The sequence below is a fragment of the Acinonyx jubatus genome, chromosome A1 (assembly GCF_027475565.1).
Source record: "Acinonyx jubatus isolate Ajub_Pintada_27869175 chromosome A1, VMU_Ajub_asm_v1.0, whole genome shotgun sequence".
Lineage (NCBI taxonomy): Eukaryota > Metazoa > Chordata > Mammalia > Carnivora > Felidae > Acinonyx > Acinonyx jubatus.
Window position 1 is genome coordinate 117,200,382 of NC_069380.1, and position 27,735 is coordinate 117,228,116.

The 27,735-nt window shown below is 45.9% G+C and overlaps 1 protein-coding gene across 5 annotated transcripts in view; it reads left to right on the top strand.

Annotated features, from left to right (window-relative positions):
- Positions 1-27,735, top strand: part of ARHGAP26 (Rho GTPase activating protein 26) — a 421,808-nt gene that overhangs the window by 80,636 nt on the left and 313,437 nt on the right. For all 5 annotated transcript variants that reach the window (XR_008298473.1, XM_015063297.3, XM_027042557.2 and 2 more), the window contains exons 2-3: positions 22,894-22,989; positions 24,550-24,611. Coding sequence is in view for 4 of the 5 variants with exons in the window: in XM_015063297.3 (XP_014918783.2) it covers positions 22,894-22,989; positions 24,550-24,611 (158 nt within the window). In the remaining variant the exon portion in view is untranslated. The remainder of the gene's footprint in view (positions 1-22,893; positions 22,990-24,549; positions 24,612-27,735) is intronic.

Here is a 27,735-nt window from a genome sequence, read left to right on the forward strand (position 1 = left end):
TCCCTAGGTGATATTAATAATGGGACTCATGCTATTAATAAATATGCCTGTGCCTCAGAACCACAGGGGGTTGTACCTATTTGTTACATGCATTCTTGAATGGTGATGCATTTTGACTCCTGTCAACTGCCAATAGTTGGATTGGATTTTTATGTGACCTGGTTGAGTGTCCCGCATGGGGAAAGGTACAGAGTTTGTTTGATCCAAAGGAGGACTCACTGTTCCTCTGGACTCGGTCATCATTACAATAGTGATCTTGCCCTGGAAGTGTATGTCTTACTTGGGCCTTACAAGACCAACAGAACAGAAAAGTTTACCAGCCAGAAGGCCCGGGCACAGTTTGCTTGCAGGCAGAGAACTGAGCTGTTGTCTTTCCTTGTGCCATTGAAGTCTCATGACCCTGAGCCCTTTCCTTGCTACAGAGAGATGTCAGAGTCAGTGTCCCTTTTGTAGAGGCTTGCTGCTTTGAAACCTGTGACCTCCCTCACTTGTCAGACTTGCCTTGTTCGAGCTCTAGAGGTGGTGGAAGTACTCCTGGGGAGGGTCAGAGAGTCTGCTCAGCAAAGTTTGGACTGGAAGAATCCTTCTGACTACACAGTAGCTTTCTCGGGCAGTTGATGGGCAAATTATCCTTTATGGTAGTGGAGCTTAGATTTTAAAATTGTGGGAATCTAGAGTCAGGTTCCTGGGTTCACATGTTGGTTTTGTCACTTACTGACAATTCTCCCATTTGTAAAAGGGATTTAAACAATAGTACTTACCTCGAAGGGATTTTGGGAGAACGAAATGATCTCTTTAAAGCACTTGGGGCCTGGCATACTGGGAGATTTCGATAAATTGCTGTTTATGGCAGTGTTGAAAATCCTTAAGACTTAGCATTAAGTTCATGTTGTGAGAATGCCTCCAGTTTCTCTCACTGTGTGGACAGTACTTGTCTTTTCTACTTGTGTGCACATTTGTAGGAAGTTACGAGTTCTTGGACGGCTGGGTCATGCATGGTTTTGTTTGCAATATAATGGAGAACATAAATGGATAGTACCTGGCCCATAGTATGTGTTACATAATTCCTTGTTGAATGAGTGAAGCTGTGAGCAGATCAAGGATAGCAATATGGTTGGGTGGCATGTTGGGTGTAGCTGGGTCATTTTTGTTAAGTTTGTAGCTACAGGACCCTTCCTCATCTTGGAGATCATGACGGTAGGTAGCGTGTTTAGGGGAAATTCTTTTTTTTTTTTTAAACTGCTTAATTGTCATACAAAAACTGCGTATGTTAAATTGTACAAATTGACAAATTCTGACATCTGTATACACCTGTGAAGCCATCTGCACAGCATTAGGGGACTCCTTAATGCCTATGTCACAAGTGTTTTCTTTCTCTGTGGCTGATAAGCCACTTTACCCTTCGGCCGTGCATGTGGCTGGCTGCTTCACAAGGATGGCGGTGGGGGTGTGCTGCATTCGTCCTTGTCACAGCATTCCTTTCTAGTAATCATGTGCACTTTTATGTTCTTGCCATGGAATTTGAGATGATGACTGTGTGTGTGTCTTTGAGTGTCTGTCTGCAGCAGGTTGCATGCTGGTGAGTGCAAGGACTCTTGTCAGTTTAGTTCATTGTGGTATTTGCATTGCCTCCCATAGTCCCCACCTCATAGAAGGCACTCAGTGGAGAGGTGAAAAGGTTCGTTCATTCACCCCCTTGCCAGAATAGATACACAGCACTGTTGGGCCTGAAATGGGAGCACGAAGGATCGAGTTCCCAGAGACTCAAAGTTGTTCTTGCCTTCATCAGATCAGAGGAAATCAAAGACAAGAAAGGCCTCTTAGGGTCTGAATTACTTCATTCCTGATGTGACAATAAGGAAACCCTGGAGATGCAGGGAATCTGCCATGACACAAACCAGACCCCAAAATGAGGTACAAGGGGACATTGTCTGTCATTGCGAGGATGAGTCTTCCATGCAACTGTTCCATGCAGTATGTAGATATTACAGGGTGCTTTAAGTATGCTGCTAGAAGGACCCCCAGGTCTTTTTTTTTTCCCTCTCTCAAGCTTGTGATATAACCCTCCCTCCCTTCCTCCCGCTTCCCTCTCCCTCTTCCCCCACTGCGTCATGAATGACAATGAAAATTTGAGAGTCAGCTCTGATTACCTCAGAGAAAAGTCTCTTAGGTGCTAAAAGAAGCAGCACAAAAATAATAATTAAAAATGACACAACTAGGTAGCGTTCTGTGGTGTGCATTTTGGCAAGAGGCAACATTTTAGAGCAGTAAATACTCTCTGTGGTAGAGAAGAACCAGCAAAGCACGCTTTTCAAACCCCCACTACATCAAGTAAGGGAAAGGTGGGAAACGAGACAGCATATTTGTGTGGGTGAGGCTGATTTTCTACTAAATGTTTACAGGAGAGGTGGATGCCAGATTGATTTTGAGCTACTGTTTCAGGAGCTGGGAGGCAGCTAGTTGGTTTGTGATAAAATGTGATTGTTCTAGAGGTACCACTTAAGAGGAGACAGCTTTTGCACTTTGAAGTTGTATTTTGTGCACGTCTCATCCCAGGTGCTCTGCTCCGTACATCGTCTTTCATCCTTCTATCTGTCCGTCACCATTGACTCCCTGTGAGGTACCAGGCAATGTATCCATACATATTTCTGTCTGTTCATCCATCCATGTGTCCACCTATCCTATAATTGACTGATTGTTATGTACACATACCTTGCCTACCTACCTACCTATCTACCTCTTCACCTGCCCTCCCTCCCTTCTTCCATTTCCTGCCCCCGCCCCCCCCCCCCCCCCCCCCCCCCCCCCCCCCCCCCCCGTGTATTGATAGCCTATTACGTGGCAGGTTCTGTTGTAGGTCCTAGGAACCCAGAGTTGGGAACAATTTAGCAGAAGAGCCAGGCTTGTGAACAAGAGTGTCCCTATTGTTTTCAGCTTCGATGTGAGGTTATTAACGACTGATGCCCTTCACCGTTTGCAATGCTGTGAAGATACTTGGTCTGCCTTTTGCTTACCTTTGTCTTCTCACTGATAAGTATATCAGGCACATGGGTAGTCAACATAGAGTTTTGTTTTGTTTTTTTTAAAACGAATAATGGAATCGATGAGTGATCTGTATGGTGTGGGACATGCTTTAACATGAGTATAATTAAAGCTGTGAGAAGTCCCACAGAAGACCATTACTATCTGGGCCAAGTAAGGAAGAATGCGGGATGTCTGTGAATGCCATTAACCCTACATACGCTCATGCACTCAGTGGCATTGTTTGAGCTGCTCCTCGTGCTGAGCTGTGGTTGTCCGTGGGCTGTGATGGGGTATGGGACTGACCTGGTCTCTGCCTATACTGAGCACGTGTGGAAAGTGCCTGGAGGGGGAGAGCCAGGTACCTCAGAGCACAGTGGGGCCAGCTTGGACTGGTGCAGGGGCGAGGGGGGCAGCATGTGGGAAGCCGCACTAGGAAGGGTTCCCTGGAGCAAGCCAGGTGCTGGTAGGGTCCGACAGGGTCCGGCAGGGTGGAGGCAGGTCTTTGAGGGCGCTGATCTGGGAAAGAAGCTGGATGGCCTGGATGTGGAGAGCAGCTCTCAAAGAGGCTAGGGCCAGGCCGTGTCCAGTATCTCAACAGCAAGTATTCCTTTTTGTGTGGTTGCAGGACGCTTTAGATTTTGGTAGCAGTGTAACTTAACGACTCAGGCTTCCTATGAAAGGAGGTATATTAGCCACCTGTGGCTGCCATCACAAATTGCCACAAACTGGGTGGCTTAAAATAACACCTCTGCTAGGGAAGGAGCTTTCTCTGCCTCTTGGTAGTTTTGGTGGCCCTGGCAGCCCTTGGTGTTCCTTGGCTAGTGGCTGATGACTCTAGTCTCTGCCTCCTCCTCCTTCCCTGTGTGTCTTTGTTCTCTCCTCCTCCTCTCAGAAGGACACCAGTCTTTGGATTTAGGCCCCATTTTATTCCAGTATGACAAAATCTTAAGTAATTACATCTGCAAAGACCCCATTTTCAAATAAGCTCACATTCTGAGGTCCAGGCAGATAAGAAAGGGGGACATGTTTCAGCCCACCACAGGAGGGGATGCTGAAGTTGGTGGAACAGTGCTGGGAGGCTCCCCACGGGTGGGTTTTTTCACTCCTCCTGGCATTTGGGTTGACAACAGACCGCAGACCTGGTTGTGGGGAGGGCGGGCCAGCTGTGGCTTTGGATTCCAGTGTCTGGCGAGGGCTCGAAGGTACAGGGTTCTTTCTTTAGGTGCCTAAACAAAGCTGTGAGGCGGTGGGAGGTGGCCCTTGTCGTGTTTTCGCCGGTCGCGTCCACCCTGTCCTTCCTGCAGCGAGCGAGAGACATCAGGGTTTCTTCCTGACAGCCCCTGGAGCACCTTGAGAGAGGAGGAAGTGGCCATGAGGATAAACTGGCCACAATAATTAATGACCCAAGCCAACAATGGTCTAGGGTTTTTCCACGGTCCTTCTTTTCTCTGGGAACAGTTTCCTGCTGCCTTCTTGCAGGCCTGTTGCCAGGGACTTTCCAGGTCTACGGGACGTAGTTTTCCTTTTCTTTCTTGTTTCTCTGCTTTCTCAGGTTTGGTGTCAGTGCTTCTTCCACTTCCCTGGTACTTCAATTACTCAACACTGTCTTCCTCTAACAGTGGTTTTTAAACCTCCTGTGATTTCCAATCTGGGAATTTGATTTCCAGAGCTAATTTCCACATTTGATTCCCGGAATTTCTGATTTTGTTGAGTCTGGCCTGATGTGATTCAGGTGAATTCCAAATGCCAAAGTGAGAAACCTCTCCCCCAAACGACAGGTTTTTGTGTGTGGGTTTTTTTCCCTCTAGTGATACCTAGGGCATTAGAAAGGGGTGATTTCTGCATTTACATGATGCTAATTGGCACACTTTGTCATCAGATTATGTATTTAAAATTCTAGATACGCTGTCTAGATATACAAATGCAAATTCTTTGCTTGTCATTTGCCTGTAGGCAAAATGATTTTTTTTTTAATGTTTTTATTTATTTTTGAGACAGAGTGCAAGTGAGGGAGCGGCAGAGAGAGGGGAACAGGGTGCAAAGCGGGCTCTGTGCTGGCAGCAGTGAACCTGATGTAGGCCTCTCTGTAAAAAGGGGACTGTAGGGTTTGTCATTCTCCTGACAGAACTCTTAAAAGAGTCACCTGCCTATTAGTATTCATTTATTGATTTGAAAACATTACTTGGGGCATATTACATGCCAGAACTGCAATCAGTGCCCTTTTCTGTATAAAACAGACACTGGCTGTTGCCTGCCTGTGTTTATAATCTCATCAGGTAGTACACATTAAGCAGTTACCAGAATTAAAGGAAATTAGCTATCATGTGAAGGGATGGGAAGGGAAATTCTAGAGAGCAGTGAGAGTTTACCACTGGGAGTGGGTGGAGGATGAGAGAAGGCCACTTCCTGGAGGAAGTGACCCTTCAAGTGGAATCTGAAAGGTGGAGAGGCTTGGGGGAACACTGTGGTCTCTGATCAGGGCTCGCGGGTACAGGATTCCCTCCTCGGAGGAAGGAACACATTGTACCAGGCTTTGTGGCTAGCATGGTCCTCTCACATCAGAGGATCTGAGTGGGCCAGTGGGGCTAGAGCACTGAGGGCAGGCGAGGCTAGCAGGGTGTGCAGATAAGACACGTTTTGTAGGCCTTGGGTGGATTTTGAAATGAAAAGGAAGAGTTGCAGTCTGGGAGGGTGTGGAGGGGGCAGTGACAAGATCACAATCTGCTTTTTGGAAAGGCCATCTTGGGCCAGCTGAGTTACAGGTCATCTGGAGTCCAGTTAGGAGTACAGACCACAGGTGGTGCTGGCATGGGCTTGGTGATACAGCACGAATGGAGGTCTTCCTCAGGGTACCAGTGGAGGAAGTGAGAAAGTAAATGGGGGTAGAAAAGGAATCCCAGGTGTTCCTATGTCCAGGACTAGCTACTTATCCTGTGGGCCCTTATTCGTAAAACACAAATAAGAACTGTTAAAGATATTAACAATATAAAGCCTTTCTTTTATGGTCTCTTTGTTGATTTGTGGTGTTTTCATTTGCTTTTTTAAAAAAATAAAAATTCGGGGCACCTGGCTGGCTCAGTTGGTGTATGACTCTTGATCCAGCTCCACTTTGGGTGTAGAGATTAGTTAGAAGTAAAAAAAAAAAACCACCAAAAATAAAAAATTTACTGAATTTTAACTGTATTGTGTAGTGCCAATTTTTAATGTAAGAATAAGATAAACTGATGTGCATGTGGAATCACTGAAATCATGCCATCCATATTATGTAGCTCAGATGCACATTAATTTTGTTTTTACTAGAACATTGGAGACACTGTTCAAGGTAACTCAACTTTGTGTGTCGATGTCTTTTTGCAGATAGTTTTGTTTTTTTTTTTGAGGTATGATTGACTTACAACATTGGTTTCAGGTGTACACCATGGTTTGATATTTGTATGTATTGTGAAATGATCACCACAATAAGTCTAATTAACATCTGTCCCCATACATAGTTACAATTTTTTTGTTTGTGTTAAGAACTTATGTATTCTCTTAGCAACTTTGAAGTATGGAATACAGTATGTTTTTAAACTTGTTTTTTAATGTTTATTTTTACTTAGAGCGAGCGAGCAGGGGAGGGGCAGAGAGAGAGGGGGAGAGAGAATCCCAAGCAGGCTCTGTGCAGAGCCCAATGCGGAGCTTGATCCCACGATCCATGAGATTGTGATTTGAGCCAAGATCCAGTCAGACATTCAAGTGGCCAAGCCACCCAGGCACCCCTAGAATACGGTATTATTACACGTAGTTACCGTTACATTACATCCCGTGACTTATTTTATAATGGGAAATTTGTACCTTTTGACTACCTTCATCTATTTTGCCCACTCCTACCCCTGACTCTAACAATCACTAATCTCCTTTTTACTGTGACCTTCTTTTTTCAGTTTTTTTTTTTTAATGTTTATTTATTTTTGAGAGAGAGGAGAGAGATCGAGTGTGAGTGGGGGAGAGGCAGAGAGAGAGGGAGACACAGAATCTGAAGCAGGCTCCAGGCTCTGAGCTGTCAGCACAGAGCCCAACGTGGTGCTCAACCTTGCAAACCACAAGATATGACCTGAGCCGAAGTTGGATGCTTAACTGACTGAGCCACCTAGGCGTTCCCCCGCCCACCTTTTTTTGTTTTGTTTAAGATTCTGTGTATAAGTGAGAGGATATGTTGTTTGTCTTTCTTTGATTATTTCCATTAGCATAATGCCCTCACAGTCCATCCATGTTGTCACAAATGGCAGGATTTCATTTTTTTTTCATGGCTGAATAATACTCCACCATGTATATACACACCTCATTTTCTTCATTCATCCATGGATAGACACTTAGGTTGTTTTCATGTGTTGGCTGTTGTAAACAGTGCAGCAGTGAACCTGGGAATATATTTATCTTTTCAAATTAGGGGGTTATTTTCCTTCAGGTGAATATTTAGAAGTGGACTTGCTGGATCCTATGGTAGTTGTATTTTTAATTTTTTGAGGAACTTCATAGTGTCTTACATCGTGGTTGCACATGTTTACATTCCCACTGACAGTGTGCAAGCGTTCTTTTTTTCCACATCCTTGCCAACACTTGTTTTAATTTGCATTTTCCTGGTGATTGGTGATGTTGAGCACCTTTTCATGTACCTGTTGACCTTTTGTATATCTTTGGAAAAATGTCTTTTCAAATCCTCTGCCCCATTTTAATTGGATTTTTTTCTGCTGTTACATGAGTACTTTATATATTTTGGGTATTAGCCTCATATATGATTTGCAAATATTGTGTCCCGTTCAGTGGGTTGCCTTTTCATTTTGTTGATGGTTTCCTTTGTTGTACGGAGACTTCTTAATTTGATGTAGTCCCACTTTTTTATTTTTACTTTCGTTGCCTTTGCTTTTGGTGTCAGAACCAGAGAATCCTTACCAAGATTGATGTGAAGGAGATTTCCTTGTAGGAGTTGCATGGTTTCAGGTCTTATTTAATCTGTTTTGAGTTAATTTTTGTGTTTTGTGTAAGGTAGTGGTCTGGTTTCATTCTCAATGTGGCAGTTCAGTTTTCCCAACACCATTTATTGAAGCCTTTTTCCCCCTTTGTATAGTTTTCGTTGCTTTGGCATAAATGGATCTACCATCTACGTGTGGGTTTATTTCTGGGCTCTCTCTTCTGTTCCATTGATCTGTGCATCTGTTTTAATACCAATACCATACTGTTTTAATTATAATAGCTTTGTATTATAGTTTGAAATTAGAGCCCGATGCCACCAGCTTTTTTCTAACTCAAGATTACTTTGGCTCTTTGGAATCTTCTGTGGTTCCATACACATTTTAAGATAGCTTGTTGTATTTCTGTGAAAAATGCCCTAGTTCAGCTGTCCCCACCCCCCCACCCAGACTTAATACACGTTCTTTGAACACTTTCTACCTTTGTCTCACTGATGAGTAAGGAAGGACCACAAGGGCAAGGGACTGTGGGTTTGCTCCATCCTTCCCTGTGCTGTGTCTTTATGGTCAGGGTTAGGTGGCTGACTTAACCAGGGAAATAACATGAGTAAGAAAGACAGGGCCCCTCAGTCATTCGTGTTTATTCAATTGCCTTATTTTTGCATTTGGCAGGTTTTGGTCTGGAAAGAAAACGTGGCCTTTCAGGGCTGTCAGTGTTCCCGCTTACTCAGTTACAGACAGAACATGCTCAGCTAGTACTTGGCTTTAGTCTCGCTCAGCTTGCAGACATTGTGGGTCCACAAGAGTTCTGTGCTCATGGGCCATCACAAACACCATGTGCTCATATGGGGCTGCAGGGGACCCCGGTGGACATGCCTGCCACCATGTTGGAGATCTCAGCTCTGCTTATCCCACCAGACTTCAGTTACAAAATATAAGTACAAAGATACATTTTTAACTAATGTCAAGATGGTGGTAGGATAGCCTTAAGCTAAGTGGCCCTTCTGAGCGTGGGCTCCTGTGTGACCACATGGGTTGCGTGTCCATGAAGTGGTAGTCCTGTCAGCTGCCTGTGAGCCTTGTATCATGGATTCACTTGGGTCTGTGCCAGGTTGACTGTTAGCAGGCTTAGAGGAGATGAACTGGGCAGGTCCTGTATTGGCAGGCCCCATTCCAGGCCTGTGGGCCAAGAGTGCTTGGCTTGCCAGGCGCTGAAGGCAGCTGTCACTTCTTTGGGAAGCATGGTTTCCGGATGGGTTTCTAGGCAGTCATCACCAGGGCCGTTCATCAGCTCCGGTGCCATAAGCAAGGGGTGTACAAATCAGGCCTTAAACAGAGCTGCCTTCCTAGGTGCTTGTGGAATAAGAGACATGATTGAGAACTTTTTTGGAAAGAGGCTAAGGGTTCAGAATTTGTGATTTTTTTTTAATTGAACTCTGGTGTTACCTCCTCCCACCTCTACTGTCACTTAGATTTCTTCCTATACAGGCCATAATTGCCTGCTTTGGGAACATTTGTAAGCCTGTTGTCAGGAACTAGAAGTTCGGGCTTGCTCCTTGCAGCTCAACCTTTGTAATCAGGAGAGGTTCCATTATTGGTGCCTCGTGCTAGATGTTCTGAGGGTTTAGATGATAGCCGTTCTCTAACTTCAGCATGCGAAAAAACCACCTGCGAGCCTAGATTCCTGGACCCCGGCCCCCCAAATTTGAGGTGGCTGGGGTGTGCTCCCGAGGCAAGTCTACAACAGGTGATGCTGAGTGTATTGCAGAAACACTAATCTTGGTCTGTCAAGTCCTGTGATGGTATGGAGTTAAGAGGGTTCTCTGAGAACTACCTGAAGCATGATTTCTTTTTTCTTTTTTCTTTTTTTCTTTTAGTAATTTTTAATGTTTATTTTTGAGAGAGAGAGTGAGAGAGAGCGAACTTGTGCACCCGTGCGAGGTGTGGGTGGGGCAGAGAGAGGGGTGCAGAGGATCCAAAGTGGGCTCCGTGCAGACAGCAGCGAGCCTGATACGGGACTCAGAGTCGTGAACCCCGAGCTCATGACCTGAGCTGAAGTCGGTTACTCAACGTACTGAGCCACCCAAGTGCCCCTGAAGCACAATTTCTTATCTGACTGGGCAGAGCTGGGGAGGAGACAGTGTTAGGTAAGGAGGCAGCATGGCGGGGAACCTGGACTTTTCTTGGGAACCTGTGTGGCGGGCAGTTGTTGCCCACCTGGACCTCCCTGCCTGGTCCCGGGAGCACAGCCTCGGCCAGGTGCAGCAGGAATGTGGCTCATTGAACGCAGGATAAAAGAAAGTGAAACTAATTTTGGGGGATGTTACTAGGTGTGGCTCTGTTCAGAAATGCTGTGTGCTTTTGTTTTTTTTTCTTCAGGAAATGTTAATTTAATCCGCAGGGAGACAGGCAAATTTTCCTTTTCAAAAGGATCTTCGGTGCTGGGGAACTGCTGCACTGCTCCCTGTGGTATTAGTGGGCAAGAGTGAGCTGTGCCTGGTCATTAGCTGGGTTCCATTTAGATCATCATAATGCTCGGAGGTCAGCAGGATGAGGGGGGCGTAAACATAGGTGGTAGGAGGCCAAGTGACTGTCGTCTGATTTTTACACAGAAATAAGTCAGCCTGACATTTTGGTTAGTACGTTCTTGGGTAATACTGTCTACTATTAATATCTATTGTTTTTTGAGTGCTGGCTGCAGGCCTGCTGCTGAGCACTTCCGAGCATCATCTCTTTACTCACAGAAATCCCTGGAGGCAGCTTTCCTCCCCCGCTCACCTCCATTCCAGGCAGGTGGAAAAGAGTACAGAGGCCTTCTAGATGGCTGAGGTGGGATTTTGAGTTGACTCATTATTCTAGCACTTACCCTTTATCTGAGGCTTACTTGGCTGGTGGAAGGCCTCTCTTTACTCCCAGTGCCTTGTCTTGCCTTGACTACCCTCAAATTCATCTCAGCTGTTGATGAGAGCAGCCAGAGGTGGATCTGAACTTGGTCGTCTTCTCCAGGTTCTGCTGTGGGGCTTTCTTAGTAACAGAAGTTGTTGTTTACATTTGAATGCAAGTCAAGCCCTGATTCTTTGGGCTGGGTTTTTGGTTTGCTTTTTCTCTTTTTGTCCTTTGCTAGAAAAGGATCAGGGGTTATAGGGAAGTGACGGGCCTTGGCTTCCCTTTTCCTGCTTTTCAAGTGAGACTCTTGCTGCATGAATGTGTTCAGAGCAACTGTGATTGCAGACGCTGGAAGGGGCAGACCTGGGTTTTCCCTTCACGATTCCAGTTCTAATCTCAAGACCTTGGAACAGGAGCATCTGAATCCCGGATGACCTCTGGGGAATTGCGCTTGGAAATCCATTATCAACCCGGAGTAACCATTTTGCAGGTCTCCCCTTTTTCATTAAAAAGCCCCACAGCCCCTTTGGTAGATCACTCTTTTCCGAGGTGGCAGGATTTATTCTCCTTTTATTATATGCATGAAGAAAGGCACAGAAAGAGGACACAGTGCCGCTCTGAATAACCTGGCGGAAGTGGTGACACTCAGATCTGTCCAAGTTCTAGATTCCCATGTGGGTGCCTGGGCCTCGTCTCTGTGGACCTGGACAGGCAGGGCAGCTCTGGTCCAGTTCTCATCTCCGTTTTTCTGGCTCCCTGTCCTTTTTTCATTTTATTGGCAAGACACCCCTCACCACCCCCCCCCCCACTTTTTTTTTTCTTAAAAACCGCTTCCAAGAAAGTCTGGCTTTTGCTCTAAGTTTACGACCATAAATTTTGAGATGGTACACGTCACCCTCTTAATCTAATTGAGCCAGCACATCATTGTGAAGACATCATTTTATTTGGGGGTATTAGTTGCTATGGTTATTTGCTGAGACTAACAGAGTCTGTGTTCTCTCCATTGGAGTTTTGGAAACTGTGATCTGAGAATGACAGAGGTGTGCCTCCCTGCAGGGATAGCCAGTGTATCCCCTGGCCATTAAAATAATTTTTTAAAGGCACAGAAAAAAGAGTTGGGGTGGAATTTCAGAGCTGGAATTTTTTAAAGCTAGAAGGGGCCTTAAAGATGACTGGTCATCCTTCTGGTTTTCAAAAGAGTTCTTTAAGGCTAAGGTGTTAATTTACCTTCCTGAGGTTCATATGCGTTGTTCCTGGGCGAACAAGGACGCAGCCCATTTCTGACTTTTATCCTAGCATCTCTTTGTTTTGTGCAACAGTTGAAGTCCTTTCAAGGAATCCTTTCTTGCAGTATGTACTGAGGTCCTGGATATTCTAGGTGCTGGGCTGGAAGTTAGAAAGACACCGTGTTGTTTACTTTTAGGGTTTCTCGTGGAAGTCCCCATCCTTGCCTCATAGAGTATGGAGCCTGGACCAGCAATGTCGGTATCACCTGGAAACATGTTCAAAATGCAGACTCCCAGGCCTACTGAATCACACTCAGCATTTTAACAAGATCACTCTGTCTTTGAGTGCACGTTAAAGGCTGAGAAGCTCTCCTCTAAGATGGTAGGACATTGTAGAAGCAAAAGCTAATAAGTCTTGAGGCCCAAGCCCGGATCACTTGCCCTCCCTCAGACCGTTCGTCAGCTCTGTGTTGAGCATAATAGTAATGCAGTGGTGTTGAGCTTGAGGAAGCTCAGCATTCTCTGCCTGAGTTCTAGCTCTGCACCATCTGGACCCTCTGGTCCTTAAGTTCTATTGTGACCTGCTCTGTAGTTGCTGCCTGAGCAACTGTTCTGGACTGAGGCCCGAGAGTGGGGGGACAGGCTCACACTGGCTCCTGCAATGCAGTTCGTTCTGGGCACCTTCTCAGGAAGCCAGGCACTTCAGGCCCGTGCATCCTGTAAAGCCCACTTATCGTGGCTGTCCTGTTAGCATTCTGATTCCGTTCTGCCTGGTACTGGCCTCCTCCCCCACTCAGTGGACAAGAAGGATTTCAGGATACCACTCTTAGCCTCAGTGCATTTAAGAGGTACCTCTTGAGCTTAGTAAATTTTGCAGGAAGCCCTGCACACCACCTTGAGTTACTGTTCAGATAAAATACAGCATGCTCTAGTCCAGGGTTTTTTTCTTTCCTTCTGTCTGCAGCAGATAAAAAGAAATTTTAATTTGGTAGGTATGTTAGACTTTTCTAAGCATCTGAGGAAAACCTTTAAGGACTCCAATGTATTTTTAGTAGCCTGATCATTAGGAGGAGGTGACAGGTTTACTGCACTACCCACAGTGGAGTGTTCCTGTGAAACCTTTCCTAAGCTAAAATAGGATAAAATGAAGAAGCAGTTACTATTAACTTAGGTGGGAAAACTCTAGTGCATCCCCAAGGCCCCCAAAATAACCTCTCTTAACGCTTTTGTGATACTTCAGGACACATCTTGTTAATGGTGCACAAAATAAACCAAGATGAGGTGCAGAAGCTCACAGACACAGTTCAAAGCTGTGGCCACTCTAGTACTCCGTGCGCACAGCTCACTGCAAAACAAACACTGAGTGCTATTTTCGCTTTCCATGGAGAAGCAAAAAAACTCTCTGGATTTCTTTGGGTTAGTGAAAGTAAGGACGGATGTCGATAGGTTGTTAAAGTGAAGTGGCATAACTCGAACTTTAGAAAAACAGGGGATGCCTGTATTTGATAAATTAATGCGGCAAAAATTCCTTAATTCTTCAGCTAAGATGCTCCTTTTGTTGATCCCCTTGTCTCTAACCTGTGCTCAGCCTGTGCTTGTGGGAAGGAAAGAACCAGCATCCAAGGGCAACCCTGTGCTCTGCTCTTCGAATGTTGTTTTTCCTTCATTTTTAAAAAAATTTTTTAATGGTTATTTTTGAGAGACAGAGACATGGCACGAGTGGGGGAGGGGCAGAGAGAGAGGGAGACACAGAATCTGAAGCAGGCTCCAGGCTCTGAGCTGTCAGCACAGAGCCTGACGCGGGGCTCGAACCCACGAGCTGTGAGATCATGACATGAGCTGAAGTCGGATGCTCAGCCAACTGAGCCACCCAGGCGCCCCTTCCCTTCATTTTTAATTCCCACAGCAGCCCTGTCAGGTACTTGTTCCCCTCATAGTGACATCAACTGTCAGAAAGGTTGAGTAATTTATGCCATCATAGAGCTGGTAATAGGCACATCCAGGGTTTGAATCCATGTTTGTGGATTCTATGCACTTCATACTCTTGTGAATTGCCCTTGACTGTGTGTGTGTGTGTGTGTGTGTGTGTGTGTGTGTGTGTGAGAGAGAGAGAGAGAGAGAGAGAGAGAGAGAGAGAGTGTGTGAGACATTTATATTTGAAGTCTATGGAAATACCCTTTCTTTTTTGCTCTTACACTTGATCAGTCCCTCTTAAAATGGGTTTCTTTGTTTAACCAAGCAAATCACCATTGTTTTCCTTGAGGGATTTTTCCTGTGCTGACCTGCTGTCTTGGAAGGTCTTGGGGCTTTATGTGAACATAATTGTTCTGAATCCAGTACCTCTGTGTCCTTGTTCTGCTTTGTGTCAGGGCTGAGGGATTCACATTTGAGGCTGGGCTCTTTGGGGCTTGACTTTTTATCCTAGGTCTAATGCTGACTTAATCATTTAACATACTGGTCCTTGATTAGCAGATGTTTATTAAGTGCCTGTTATATGACATTAAACTGGTCTGAAATTTCTTTGTACAAGATCAAGTGGTAGTACTTAAACTCGATGCTCCTAGTAGCTCATGTAGCACTTCAGAAATACAAATGTGTTTGTACACATCGTTGTATATAATTACATGTATATGGTGATGATGCTACTGATGAGTCACAATCAGTTCTCAACTTGGAGGTTTTGGTAGGGAGTAGAGTTCCTCTGAATCCTTCATTCTCTCCTTATCTTCTGACTGCCCAGTGGTCTGTGCACCCAATGTCATGGTTGAGAGGTGTCATCTGTCACCTAGTCATTCCCTAAGGAGAAAGCCCCTTGACTGTGGTTGTACACTCTTGGCAGTGAAGCAGGATGGAAAGTCAGAGTAGAGGTCCCAAAGCTGAGGTCTGGGCCAGCTCCTCAATGAAAGTTGTAACCAATGTTTGTTGACCTTGTCTCTCTTTATAAAAATATGGTTTCCATTTCTTGAGGGATGAAGTCTGAATTCCTTAGCTTGGCATTCCAGTCCTTCCATGTTTGGATTCTAATCTCTCTTCCTAGTCTTAGCTTCTGTCCATGAGGCTGAACTGCCTGCTGTGTCTCCCTGGGTCCTCTTTGCTTCCTGTTGCTACTTCTAGAATACCTTCCCATGCCTGCTTACCGTGCCGTGTACCTCCTTTCATTTCTAAATAATACTGGACTCATGAACTTTTAAGGGTCTCTTCAAAAGCTACTCCCTGTTCTTTTTTCCTGGGAGGACTCCTCCAATGGCCCCACCTGGAGTAATAGCCTGATTGCACATCTGTAGCTGTTTTCTCCCCTTACTCTGACTGCTGTAGCATGTTCTCCCTTAATTTGCAAGTTCATGTACAGCCGTCCTTCTCCCACACCCCCCTCCCCCAACGGCGGATATGTTCCAAGATCCCAGTGGATGTCTGAAACCACAGATAGTGCAGAAACCTATATAGACTGTTTTTATTTTCTGCACTTAAACTGCACATACATACTAATGATCAAGTTAGATTTATAGATTAGGCACAGTGAGATGTTTGCAACAATAATTAAAAGTACAACAGAGCAATTATAACAGTATACTGTAATAAAAGTTAAGTGAATGTGGTCTCTGTCTCAAAAACATTTTACCGTATTCACCCTTCTTGGGGTGATGTGAAATGATAAAATGCCTACGTGATGAGATGAGGTGAATGAGGTAGGCACTGTGACGCAGTGTAGTGTTAGGCTCCTACTGACTGTGTGATGTTAAGTCAGAGGAAGAGTCATCTGTTCTAGATTGGGGTTGATTGCAGTGACTGAAAGCACAGGTACATCTGTTCACAGATGAAGTCCTTCTAACTTGCAGTCTCCTGAAGGGTATGGAATGTATATGTATCACTTTTAGAATTTGAATACACTGATACCAGATTCTCAAATATTAGAGTCAGTTACACCTTGGAGTATTGTAGCTGAGAGTTTAGGAGTCAGAAGGACCAGGTTTCTCACACTACCACACGTTAGCTATGTGACCATGGCACATGATTTAATCTCTGAATCTGTTGCCCCATCTGCAAAATGGGACTCATAATTCCTACCTGTAGGATTATTGTAAGGATGAAATGAGTTAAAGTACTCAGTAGGTACATATAGTAAGTGCCCAGTAAGTGAAGGCATCATGTATTTACAGTTACTGTGATGGAGGTAAAGGCGAGGTTGGAGCACCATATTAATCTAAAAAGGATGTTTCCATGTAAATGGAATTGGAAATCTTGTCTAGGAAGTGGTGAAGCCCCTTTCCTTCTATTGAATTTCATTTTTATTTTATTTTACTTTATTTTGAGAGAGCAGCGTGTTCATGCATGCAAGGGGGTGGGAGTGGGGAAGGTCCACAGGGAGAGGGAGAGAGAATCTTAAGCAGGGTCCACACCCAGCGCAGAGCCCAACTAGGGCTTGATACCATGACTGTGAGACCATGACCTGAACCTAAATCAAGAGTTGGGTGCTCAATCGACTGAGCCACCCAAGCGCCCCAGAATTTCATTTTTAAAATAACTCCGAGAATTTCATTAGCCTTAGTGCTCTGTTTGGAGAAACAAATTCTCCAGAGTCAGGGTTGGCTATGTCCTCATTTAGGTAACAGAATTTTAGGGAAATGGCCTTAGGAAAAGCACGCAAATGTATCGTCAGAATGCACATGATGTGACATGTGGTGGTTGATGTGGCTGGTGGGCATATCATCCTTTAGTGACATGAGTGGTTTTCTGAGTCTGCTCCAACCAGATTGGAAAAATGGAAGAGACATACTGGTGGTGACTTCATCCTTCTAGCCCTTCCCCTCCATGTCTCAGGCTTGAATGGATAAGAAGAACGCAGGTCCTCTGCATGTTTTGGGGCATTTCTTCCCCCGTGGAGGCCAGCGCTTCTCCCCGCATTGCTGATTGAGTGTCTACTGGATATTTCCCTTCTTGGGTGGGTGTCTTCATCAGCAGGGCATGGTCTGTGCCCAGCACTACTTGTCAGGCTTTGTCATTTCTCCTTGGGTTATTAACACCTCTTCTCTGATATTGTCCACCGCCACCTAGTGGCCACAGGTAAGACTGCATCACAGAAACTAGATGAATGCTGTTGAGTGTGTTTTGTTCTACTGTAAGATTTGAACACCATCTCTCTTTTTGCTTCTGAAGTGCAGGGTTTCAGGCTGTAGAATGGTACCTCACAAAGGAACATGGTTGGTTTTCTTATAGTTAAGCAATGGCACTAGGTTTAAAATTCCACATGCAGACTGGGAAATGCCTCTCTTCAGGCAGTTTCTGATTGGATGTGTTTTCCACTTGCCCAGGTATGGGGAAGGAGAGAAGGGTCTCCGGAACCCTTTTTCATCTGTTTTAGCTCCAGGCTTGGGGAAAGGCTGGGGCTGAAAGGGCACACATGGCTGTGGCCCACACCTGGCATGTTTGTAGCTCATTGTTCCTGGTCTCTTGGTTTAGAGAAGGTTTTTGCTTCATGTCCTTGCTGGTGGTTCTGCAGCTCTGTGGGAATCTTCTTCAACAGAGAAGATGAGGGGAAGTGGTTCTATGTTAAGTAAGCATATTCCTATATATGCAAACTTCAGGCCGGCTTAACGAAGTTTGGCATTTATCCTATTATGTATCTAATCTTATTTTCACTTGCGAAGTATACAACTGAGAATTTCACCTTTGATGAGTGCAGGGAACTAATGGAGTGTCCAACTTCCCCTCCCCCTTTGTTCTTCCTGTGACACCTGCTTTCAGCCAGGTGATGTGCTAGGTTCTGAGGTTGTCCTGGTGAGCATGAAGTGACAGGATCCTCACCCTGAAGGAATTTACTAGTTGGGGAGATACTAATCAGAGAGTCACCTGAACAATATAAAATTACTATGAAAAAACAGGTGCATAGGACTTAGGGTGAAGGTACGGTGGGGTTTGGTCTGGTTACAGAAGTCAGGGCAGGCTTCTTGGAGGACTAAACTTTTCAGTTGAGGGCTGCAGGGATGAGTAGGGAGTTCCAGGAACTGGCAGAACCCAGAGAGGAAGTTGGGGGCCCAGGCCTTGCAAGGCTGGGAAGGATTTGCAAGATTTTGGGAAGGACTTTGGTCTTGGGTTTTAGAACTCTGGGAACCCATTGCAGGATTCACTATTGGAGCTGTCATGACTGGAGAGAGAACTGATTGGAGGGACAAAAGTGAGTGTGGGGGACCAGACCGGAGGCATTTGTAGTTACCCAGGAAAATGGGGGCATTTGATGTAGACGTTTGTGAATGGTGACGGGGAGGAGTGTATAGAACAGACATGCTTAGGAGGTGAAACGGACACACTTGGGAAGGACACTGTGCTGCCCGGGATGACACGTGGGTGTGTGACTTTGACTTGTGTGGCAGGACAGATGGTGGTGCCCTTTGCCAAACTGGTGACACAGGAAGAGGCCCTTAGTTGGAGCGTAGGAGAGGAGAGAGAGTTTGATTTGGAGAGTGGGAAGTTTACCTGAGAATGTGAGTTGTGGGCAAAGCTGCCATCCTGAGGACTCATGTCCAGCTGTCAACCCTCTTATTTGGGGAACTCATACCCACCTGTGGGTCCTCTCAATTGGGGATCTCGCATGTTCCATCTGTAAGACACCTTCTGTTGCTGTGCCCGGCCAGATCAGTCCAGCCTGTCTTAAGGGCCACCTTGTTCGGCCTTGTCTTAAGCACTTAATATGCATTTGCCAGGGAGCCACTCATGCATAGTTCTGGAATCATTCCAAATACAAGGCAATCAGACATAGAGAGTAAGTGTAATTGGTTTTCAGAGAAGGGAGAGGTTAGGTAGGCCTGGGGACTTTGGTGTTTGCACTTTAAGCAGCCAAGAGGCCAGTCTTGTCACAAATACTTACCGTGGCAGTTGGACTTCATTAACGGTAATCCGTTTCCAAATCCTGGGAGATGTGATTGAGGAGCAAAAATTTTATGGGTACTTATATACAGTTCTGGTAACTGGAGGTCAAAGAAAGGTGACAGATACCCTGAAAGAAATATAATTCTACAATTACCTTGAGCCCTTCATTATGTGTGTGTACACATTATGTATTTGTGTGTGTGCCTGTATACTAAGTTTTACCCAAGGGGAAAATGGAAATGGCTTGACTTATGGTACTAATGGTGAAACTTGTGTAAATTAAGGTAGATCCTAACTTAAAAAATTATCAACCTTCTTTTACTGAAAAAAGAATTATAGTTAGGTTAAATTGTCTTAAAACTGTGCAGGTTAGTAACTGGGGAGGCAGAGAGCATGGCTTCTCCAGGATGAGAAGGGCTCTTCTCTCTGGTCCCCTAGTAAGCAGACATCTTTGGGAGCCGTCTTTCAAGGCCCGGACTTCTAGCTGCTTCTGTGTCCCTTAGCTGCCTGGTCTCACTGAGGTGGAGGCAACTCAATTCTATAAGGCAAATACTTGTCCTCCCCAGCAGCTGCCAGTTACAACTTCTCTCTGCTCTGGCCAGCATTCTGCCTTTCTAGCAACAGATCTTTCTGCAGAGTAAATATTACTGACTTTTGCGCCTCGCTGTATCTTGGACTGAACATGAAACACTGGGGTTCTATGAGCAGGGTGTCATGAAGCTTGGCATGCACTCAACATCAGTACCAGCCTCTCTTGCTTCTCTGCTCTTCTTAGTGGAATGTGCACGTTAGATTCTTGTTGCCTCAGAGTGAAGTCTCCGGAAATAAATCTCTCTGCAGCTACATGTCAAAGGTGATCATCTGCATAAGATGCCATCAGCCGTTCTGGGTTGTAGACAAGAAGCACTGTGTTTTAGGTGTTCTTTTTGGTGTCCTCTCTGTTGTCCCCAGTAACAGTAGGGGTTTTATGTTAACAGGGTGAGGCATCATGGTGTATATGTGCTACAAAGATCTTAGCACGCACGAGCTTAGAGAGACCCAGATCCCCACCTTAGAGCTTTTTGCTGTTAGGTCACTCTTTTAACTTACCTGAGTTCTCAACATCATGTAGTCAGGCTTCGCTTCCCTGGGTTCTGTCATTGCACGATTCGCTTAGTAGGGAACAATAGTCCAGCCTTGCCTAGAACTGAAGCTTAACGGCGTACAGAGTGCCTGTGCAGTGCGCCTCCCTGGGGCTCCTGATAAGCTGGTGGGTTAGGTGGGGCCGACAGCTTCTGTCAGATAAGGGACTATGAAGTTAGGCCTAGCCCAGAGTTAGTTACCTGTCTAGGAAATAGTGGAGCTGAAATTTGAGCCCAGGAGCTAGGTAAGATTGGGGTGAGGGCAAGAGGCTGATCAGCCTACAACCAGGACCCCGAGCGAGAAAGCCTCAAGGGGCGATTCTCCAAAGAAAGCTTGAGCTGCTGTTGCAAAGACTAGGGAGTATGCTGAATAAACAAAACACCAGGTGTTTCCCTGCACTTTGACCGAAAGATTTGTCTCTTAGGCACAAATCCTTCAGGCCCAATGGTGACTTCCTTTTCAGATTCCAGTAATTGGGATTTTTTTAGTCTACCTAACTGTGCTCACTGGTCTGTAACCAGTATTGCCTCTGGAGCAGTACTCATTACCTAATTCTTCCATCAGCGAGAGACGCGTCCTTACCAGCTCTGTGGGTGTCCCATGCGGCTTCTCAGGTTTGTGTCGTGGCAGGGTGTGCTGTGTGTCACTCGACAATGAGATAAGGTTACTTTCTGGTCAGAAGCTAACAGGCCCTGCTATAGCTTAGATGGGTCCTCCTGTGAAAAAGGCCCCACAAAGGCCCTGTTGTGCATTATTAGCTGCTCCTTGATCCTCATTGGTAGCTGCCCCTGACGGCACAGCTTCTCAGGTGCGTGTTGGGAGGTTTCCCAAGCCTGGCTTACATTTTGGCTTTATTTCCACTTTGTTTAGATGCTTCTCCAGTTTGAGTCTTTCTTGCCTCCTGGGGAGGCACAGAGGATTGTTAGGTGGATAGAGAAGCTATTCTGTTCTTACTCTTTGCGCAGGCCTTTCTTTGTGAATTCTGATCTGGAGAACATTCTAATTACGGTGTGACTGAGCACAGCCATGTCCACGTTCTTGGCATGATACTCTTCGGCCTTCCTGGGGGGCTTTGTCTTCTGTTCTGAAAGATGATTCTGCCTTTTTCTCATCCTGCCTGCCTGTGGCCTCGTGTCTTTGCTCCCCACAGCGTTCTGACTTTCAGATGCATCTGTTTCTTTCCTGACTTGCCAGGGAGTGATTGGCGTTCTTAGGGATATCCTCAGCTTGGGTCTGCCAGGTTTAACAGATGCCCGATTCCTCTGCTGGCATCTCTGCACTTTTTGCCAAAGACCTTTCCATTAAAGTGACTGGACCAGGGAGAGACTGGAGACTATTGGCTGTTGGCTCCTGTGTTCTCCTTCTCCACTTCAAGTGTTGTCTTCTTTTGGTGTAGAGCTGAGGGCCTTCCTTGCACAAGCCGCAGCTGTCTTGGGATTCGTGTCACCGGAGCCCATGGGAGGACGGTCTCGGAGCAGGAGCTCCTGCTGTCCAGGTGGTCAAAGCCTGAGCCCCAGACCTGAGAAGAGCCCGACTGCTCAGCCAGCCTCTTGTATTCACTTCTAGCGCTTGGAATAAGCTCTGGGATTGGCGAGCTGCACACCGGTGGTGGAGTTTATGTACTGCCCTCCACGTGCACACAGTATTCACGCACTGAGCAGGATGCACTGGCAGCTACACCAGGGAAACCAGCAAAACCAAAAGATGGAGGAAAAAACAACCACCCATGACCCCTAACTTGAAGGAACAGGTCCAGGAACTAAACAAGACAAGGATGCTTTTATTCCATTAGGTGATGTTGGTCTGTGAAGCCAGAGCCGTCCCAGCCTCCTCCCCGTATCTCATTAAAGCCAGTCCGTGTTGCCAGTTGTGCCTCATATTTCCCTCCTCTGGGAATTTGAACATAATACCATTTCCCCTTCAATAAGGGAAACATCTATGAGGGTCATTTGAATGATTAGCCTAATGTGCAGGAAGGCTGCCTGTGGAATTAAGTTAAGCGCATTTGGACTGAGCAGCTGTGTCTGTCAGGCCACTTAAAGGTACCTGGGTGCTTTTATACCCTTAACAGAAGCTGAGGGTTCAGGAGGGATCATTGGCTTTTGATACTGTCTTAAATGGAAGCTTATTTTTTAAATTTGACAAGGATTTCCAAGAGCTTTCTTTACAGAGAACATATGTGGGGTGTGTTTTTAACCCCAACTCAAAACATTGCCAGGGCTTTGTTCTTGTGGCAGCGGGGAATGTGGTGACCCAGGAAAATGGTTCAGGCGGAAATTGGTCAGGCTGGCCGGTCACTCTCCCCGTGAGGGGAACTGCGAGGGTTGTGAGAACTCGGCGTCACTTGTGCCTGGGTCACAATAAGGAGTCCAGGAGCTCCTGGGCGGCGGGGGCTGGGCCCGGCTCGCCCTTCCTTCCAGCTCCCTACCTGATGTCAGGATGTGGGAGGTCCGTGGCTGAGCTCACCCACGGGATGATGGATGCTGATGTCTGCTCTGACCCACACTGCCTCCTGACACCTCTTTAGGCAAGTGGATTCCCACCAGGACCAGTGTCCACGACGAGACTCAGTGTGTGGCTGGAGGAGTTAGAGCTGGAAGCAGAATGGTTAAAGCAGTGTTAACACAAGTATGAATTTGTCAAGCCAATCACAATTTCACGTTAGAAACAGCTGTTCAGCGTTTTGGAACTTAGATTCTTTTGTGTTTGAAATTGCCTCAGGAACAAATCGAGCTGCTGCATGAAGTAGAACGACTAAAAAGTGCAGCACATGAGAACATCAGTTTATGTCCGTAATTCATATTTTCTCTCTTTCTTGCTAGATCTATCTTCAGCGAAGAGGAAATTTGCTGATTCCTTAAATGAATTTAAATTCCAGTGCATAGGAGATGCAGAAACAGATGATGAAATGTGTATAGGTAAGTCTGAACCGTGTGTGTAAGAAAGGTCACGGTTTACCATAACTGTCTGTGTCCTTGCTGAGCCTTTTTCCTGTGAGAGGAAGTGTCTAAGTGTCACGAATCAAGAAGCCCATACCAACAGTGGTGAGGACAGAGTGAAGTGAGGGTCGGAGGTCAAGGGGCCTGTTCATCCCAAGTGGCAAACTAGGCCCCTTGTGCAGGGGAAAAATCATGCATGGGTACCCTGGAGTTGGCATCTCAGGCAGAGTGGTCAAGGTGTTGGCAAGCTGTCTGTGGACGAGAGGAGATCTGTTCTGGGACCACCCTCCCCCATGCACCGCTCTGGCTGAGAAGAGGGCCGGGGTGTTGTGGGGCGTGGGGCAGGGGGCAGGCCTGAGCTTGGGACTCATCTACAGTTGCTGCCTGCTCCTGGGCTGAGGGCTGAGGGTGGTGGGGCTTGCTGACGCTGGCTCCCGCAACACAGTTCCTTCTGGCCACCTTCTGTTGTTTCTGTTGAGGTGCCACGTGCTGTGGCAAGCAAAGCTAAAATCCTCTCTCCGCCCTCTCTTCTTAAAGGCCTGATCCTTCTGTTTTCATGGCACATGGACTGACCCACACCCTCCCATCCCGCCATCTCCTCTCCCATTCCTTAACCAGAGGCTGAGGGTGGGGTTAGTGTTGATTACCATGCTGTGCGCAGATGATTTGCAATGTCAAGATGTCTGTCTTTGGCAGGGCCTAGTCACTGTACTTGACTCTTCTTACGTTGGGCGTCTTGGTTAGTTCCATGGAGTGAGCAAGGATTGAGAAAGTTAAACTGAAGAAAGTTGTCAAATGCTTATTGAATCCCCTGTTGTCACGCAGAGTGTCACGATCTGGGCATGAGCAAAGGCAGTTGGGACGACAGACGAGAGCAGTGAAAATGCATCATTGTAGTAACTGCTGAATACATGGGTACTTTTCCCAAGACTCCACCTTTGTCCTGAATATCCTCAGGGCTGTTGCACCTAATGCCTGTCCCCTTTGGGAATAATTCTGGTGAAGGAGACTCTCTACGTCTGACCACCACGTTGCACACTGCATTGTATTAATAAGTGGCTTGAAGACTCAGGAGGAGGAACCCAGGGAGAAACCGGAGATGTGGCTTCCATTGTGAGCTACACTGGTGTAGTTCGGGTGCCAGAGGAAAGGTTGGTTTCTGACGCAGCCCCACAACCAAGGTTGAAGGGGTCACATCCTGGGCAGGAAATCCTTCAACTCCTAAGCGGAACTCTGCCCCTTCCAGCCGAGAGTCTGGGAGCCAGCCAGCATCTCATCAGTCTTGGGTAGTGTCAGGAACAGGCAGGTTTTTGAAGGAAATCCTTTCCTAGCTAGAGTGCCAGGTGAAATTAACCTGCGTTCAGGGGTCATCCTGGATGGTTAATCATGAAAAGATAAGGGGAGAGCCTTGGGAAGCAATTGACTTTAGGATTCTGCATGTGCCAAGGGATTTCATTCCATAACATAGTAACTGTACCTGGAAAGGCTCCCAAAGGCCCATTTGTCTATGTCCCTCTCATGGCACTTTCTCTTTTCCAGCAAGGTCTTTGCAGGAGTTTGCCACTGTCCTCAGGAATCTTGAAGATGAACGGATACGGATGGTGAGTATGGCCAGGCTGCTCTTCGTCCCATACAGTGTGCTCATGTCAGCCTTTCATACATGTCAGGGGATTACTGTGGACAACTTAGGACCACGTTGTTGAACTCCCAAAGATTGACTGTAAGGTGTACCTGTAAGGTATGACTTACGGGTGGATCTTTTGAATTATTTAACTTTGGGAGGCCTTCCATTCCCATGGGCAGGGTGGGAACGAAGGTGTCACACTCTGCCCCCCTCCACACCCCCCGATTCTCATCTTATTAAATGTATCCAAGAGCTCCTGAAGGGCAGGGGTCACTCCTTCACTTCTTATTCTGAAACACCTAACCCAGTGTCTGCCCTATAGTATGCACTGAGTAAATGGGCACTAACTAAATGATAGCAATCACAAGAGGTTCTACAAAGGGGGCACTGTGCAAACTGAAGAATCAAATGCTGATCTTTAGGTTCTTAAGAGATACCTTCTGTATCCTAAATTATTCTGATGAAGTTTGCCATCAATAGATAACAGATAACACATCCGTGAGAAGTTCTTTTGCATCCTCTCTGTGTCAGTAAGATATCAAGAATGAAGCCTGAACCTAAATCCCCCTGCTGGCCTCATGGCATTTGGTCCCTAGGGGGACTTGGCCCTAAGCGGTGGTGCTCCAGAGGCCCAGGGAAGAGTCTGTCAACTTTTTCCCTCTCTTCCCATGCTAAAACTGATCATTTGAGACTAAGCCTGTCTTCATCTGCTTAGACTGCCAGAACAAAATATAGGCTGGATGGTTTTTACAGCAAATATTCATTTCTCATAGTTGTGGAGACTGGGTAGTCAAAGATCAAGGAACCAACTGATTTGGTTCCTGGTGAGGACCTTTTCCCTGGCTGGCCCTTGGCCACCTTCTTGCCATATCCTTAAATACCAGAGAGTGGCCGTTACATCTTTTCTTACAAGGCCACTAATCCCATTGTGAGGGCTCCACTTTTATGACCTAATTACTTCCAAAGGCTCCATTTCCAGATACTGTCATCCTGGGAGTTTTAAATGATAAACTGCGGCATATTGTATTTTTACGACTTTATTCAAAGAAAAATTGGCTCAAACGGGGCAGCACCAAACTGGATATGTTTAGGGACCCTCCACTGGCAGGAAGTATAAGGGAAAGACTTTTATAGCGAACAAATGGAAGTAGCAAGTTAATTATTTGATTGGCCATAGCTTAAGCTTTTGTCTTACTTGGGAATGCCTAATTGGTCTTCCATTTCTTAGCCTTGAGAGATTTACGCCCTTGGGGTTTGGTTTGCTTATGTAGGCTGTTATAACATTAGAGCCACCTACTCTAATGGCCTCTTTGTTTATCTTTGTTTAATTAATTTCACAGAGGTCAGGGCTTTGCCGTATAAATTTTGAGGAGATGTTATTCAGTTCATAGCCTTGACCAAGACGTTGTGTATGCACGCATTTTTAATTTTAACCTGCATGATGACTCTGTGAGGTGGTATCTATATCATCCCATTGTCTAGATGAAGATACTGAGGTTTCGAATGGTTAATTAACATGCACAAGGTCACGTAGTTAAAAAGTGTCACAGTTTGGATTCAAACGCAAATTTGTGTTATACTGAAGAATGTGGGAATTTCTTTGAAACTCCCCACAGAGCGGAAGTTCTCACCTTCTGCCCTGAACAGAGAGACATTGTTGACTTTGATGGCCCATTTTTGGGTGCTTGCATCAGAATCAGGAGGCTGGTAGCTGCAGCAGGATTCCTGGTGGGTGGAGGCAGGGGAAAGCTTGTGTGTTTGTGCACGTGCTACTGCCTGAGAAAGGGAAGTGATTCTTTTGAGTCTGATTCTTGGCCGAGTCAGTATTTGTGGGTGGGGGGTGTGGTGAGCAGATCTCGATGAATACCCTGCAGATTGCTATGGCCCGTGGTAAGGGAACAATGACTGGATTATACTCTTCAGCTTGCCTTTGCAATTTTATTATTAATGTCTGTGAACTGAGTTTTCTGCCATGTGCATCCGAGTATCTGGCCATCTCAAGCCCCTTCCCTACCTCCTTATCCTGGGACAGCCTCATCAATTCAGCTCAGCTTCCCAAAGCCGCACCTCTCTGCAAAGACTTCTCTGACTCTCTGGGATATTTGGCCATCCTTTGTATTTTCGTAGTATCTGGTTCATGTATCTGATTCTCCACTGTGTCTGATAATCACTGCATGTGTCTGTCCCATAGTAAATGTGAGTTCTTGAAGAGCATAGATTGGGCTTCTGTGTCATCAGTGCAGTGCTTAGACCGGAGTGGAAATAACACAGTCGTAGAATCTTAGACCCAGAACAACCTTATTTCTCACTATATCTGTAGTCTTTCGTTGGCCAGATGGGAACACTGAGGTCTTGTGAAGTCTGATAGCAAGCAGTAGAAGGAATGGGGCAAGGTCTTGGGTGTCCTGTTTCCCAGGTGTAGTTCGTGCTTTGGTGCGGGGGGAGGGGTGCTTCTCCTTAAGGCTAGATTCTCAGCTGTGGATGCCCATTGGAACAACTCAGGGAGTTTAAAACGTACTGATGCCTGGGACAGAGTACAGAGATTCTGATTTCATGGTTTGAGATACAGCCTGGACGTTGGGATTTTTGTTGTTAAGTTTACTTTTTCTTGAAAAAATGTAACTTACTGTCAAGTGTATGCTAACTTGTGCTCTTGGCTCAAGTGTATGCTAACTTGGCTCAGCACACCACTGTGAGTTTTGGAGACTTGCACTTGATTTGTGGAAGATTTAAATGAGGGAGCCCATTAAGCAACATCAAATAATAATAAAAAGCAAACAAGGTAAACATTGCAACCCTCATGTTAAAATGCTCTCTTCTGAGGTAAGTGCTCTCAAAATTGAGAAAAAGGCAAATGGCAGTAAATTTGGAGACCTGCCACCTTTTATCCCTCACATTGCTTACTTAATTCTTGGCTGTGTCCATCTATGGCTTCTGGCATTTACTCTGTTGGTTTCATTGTGATGGATGCACATGTGATTTAGGAAAATAATCCTTTGTTGGGACAAGATTCCTGAAATACTTAGTTGAGCGACGAGTAAGCAGTGAATGACTTAAAAGGAAAGATTGTAAAATATTTTGCTGCCTTCGAACAGACCATG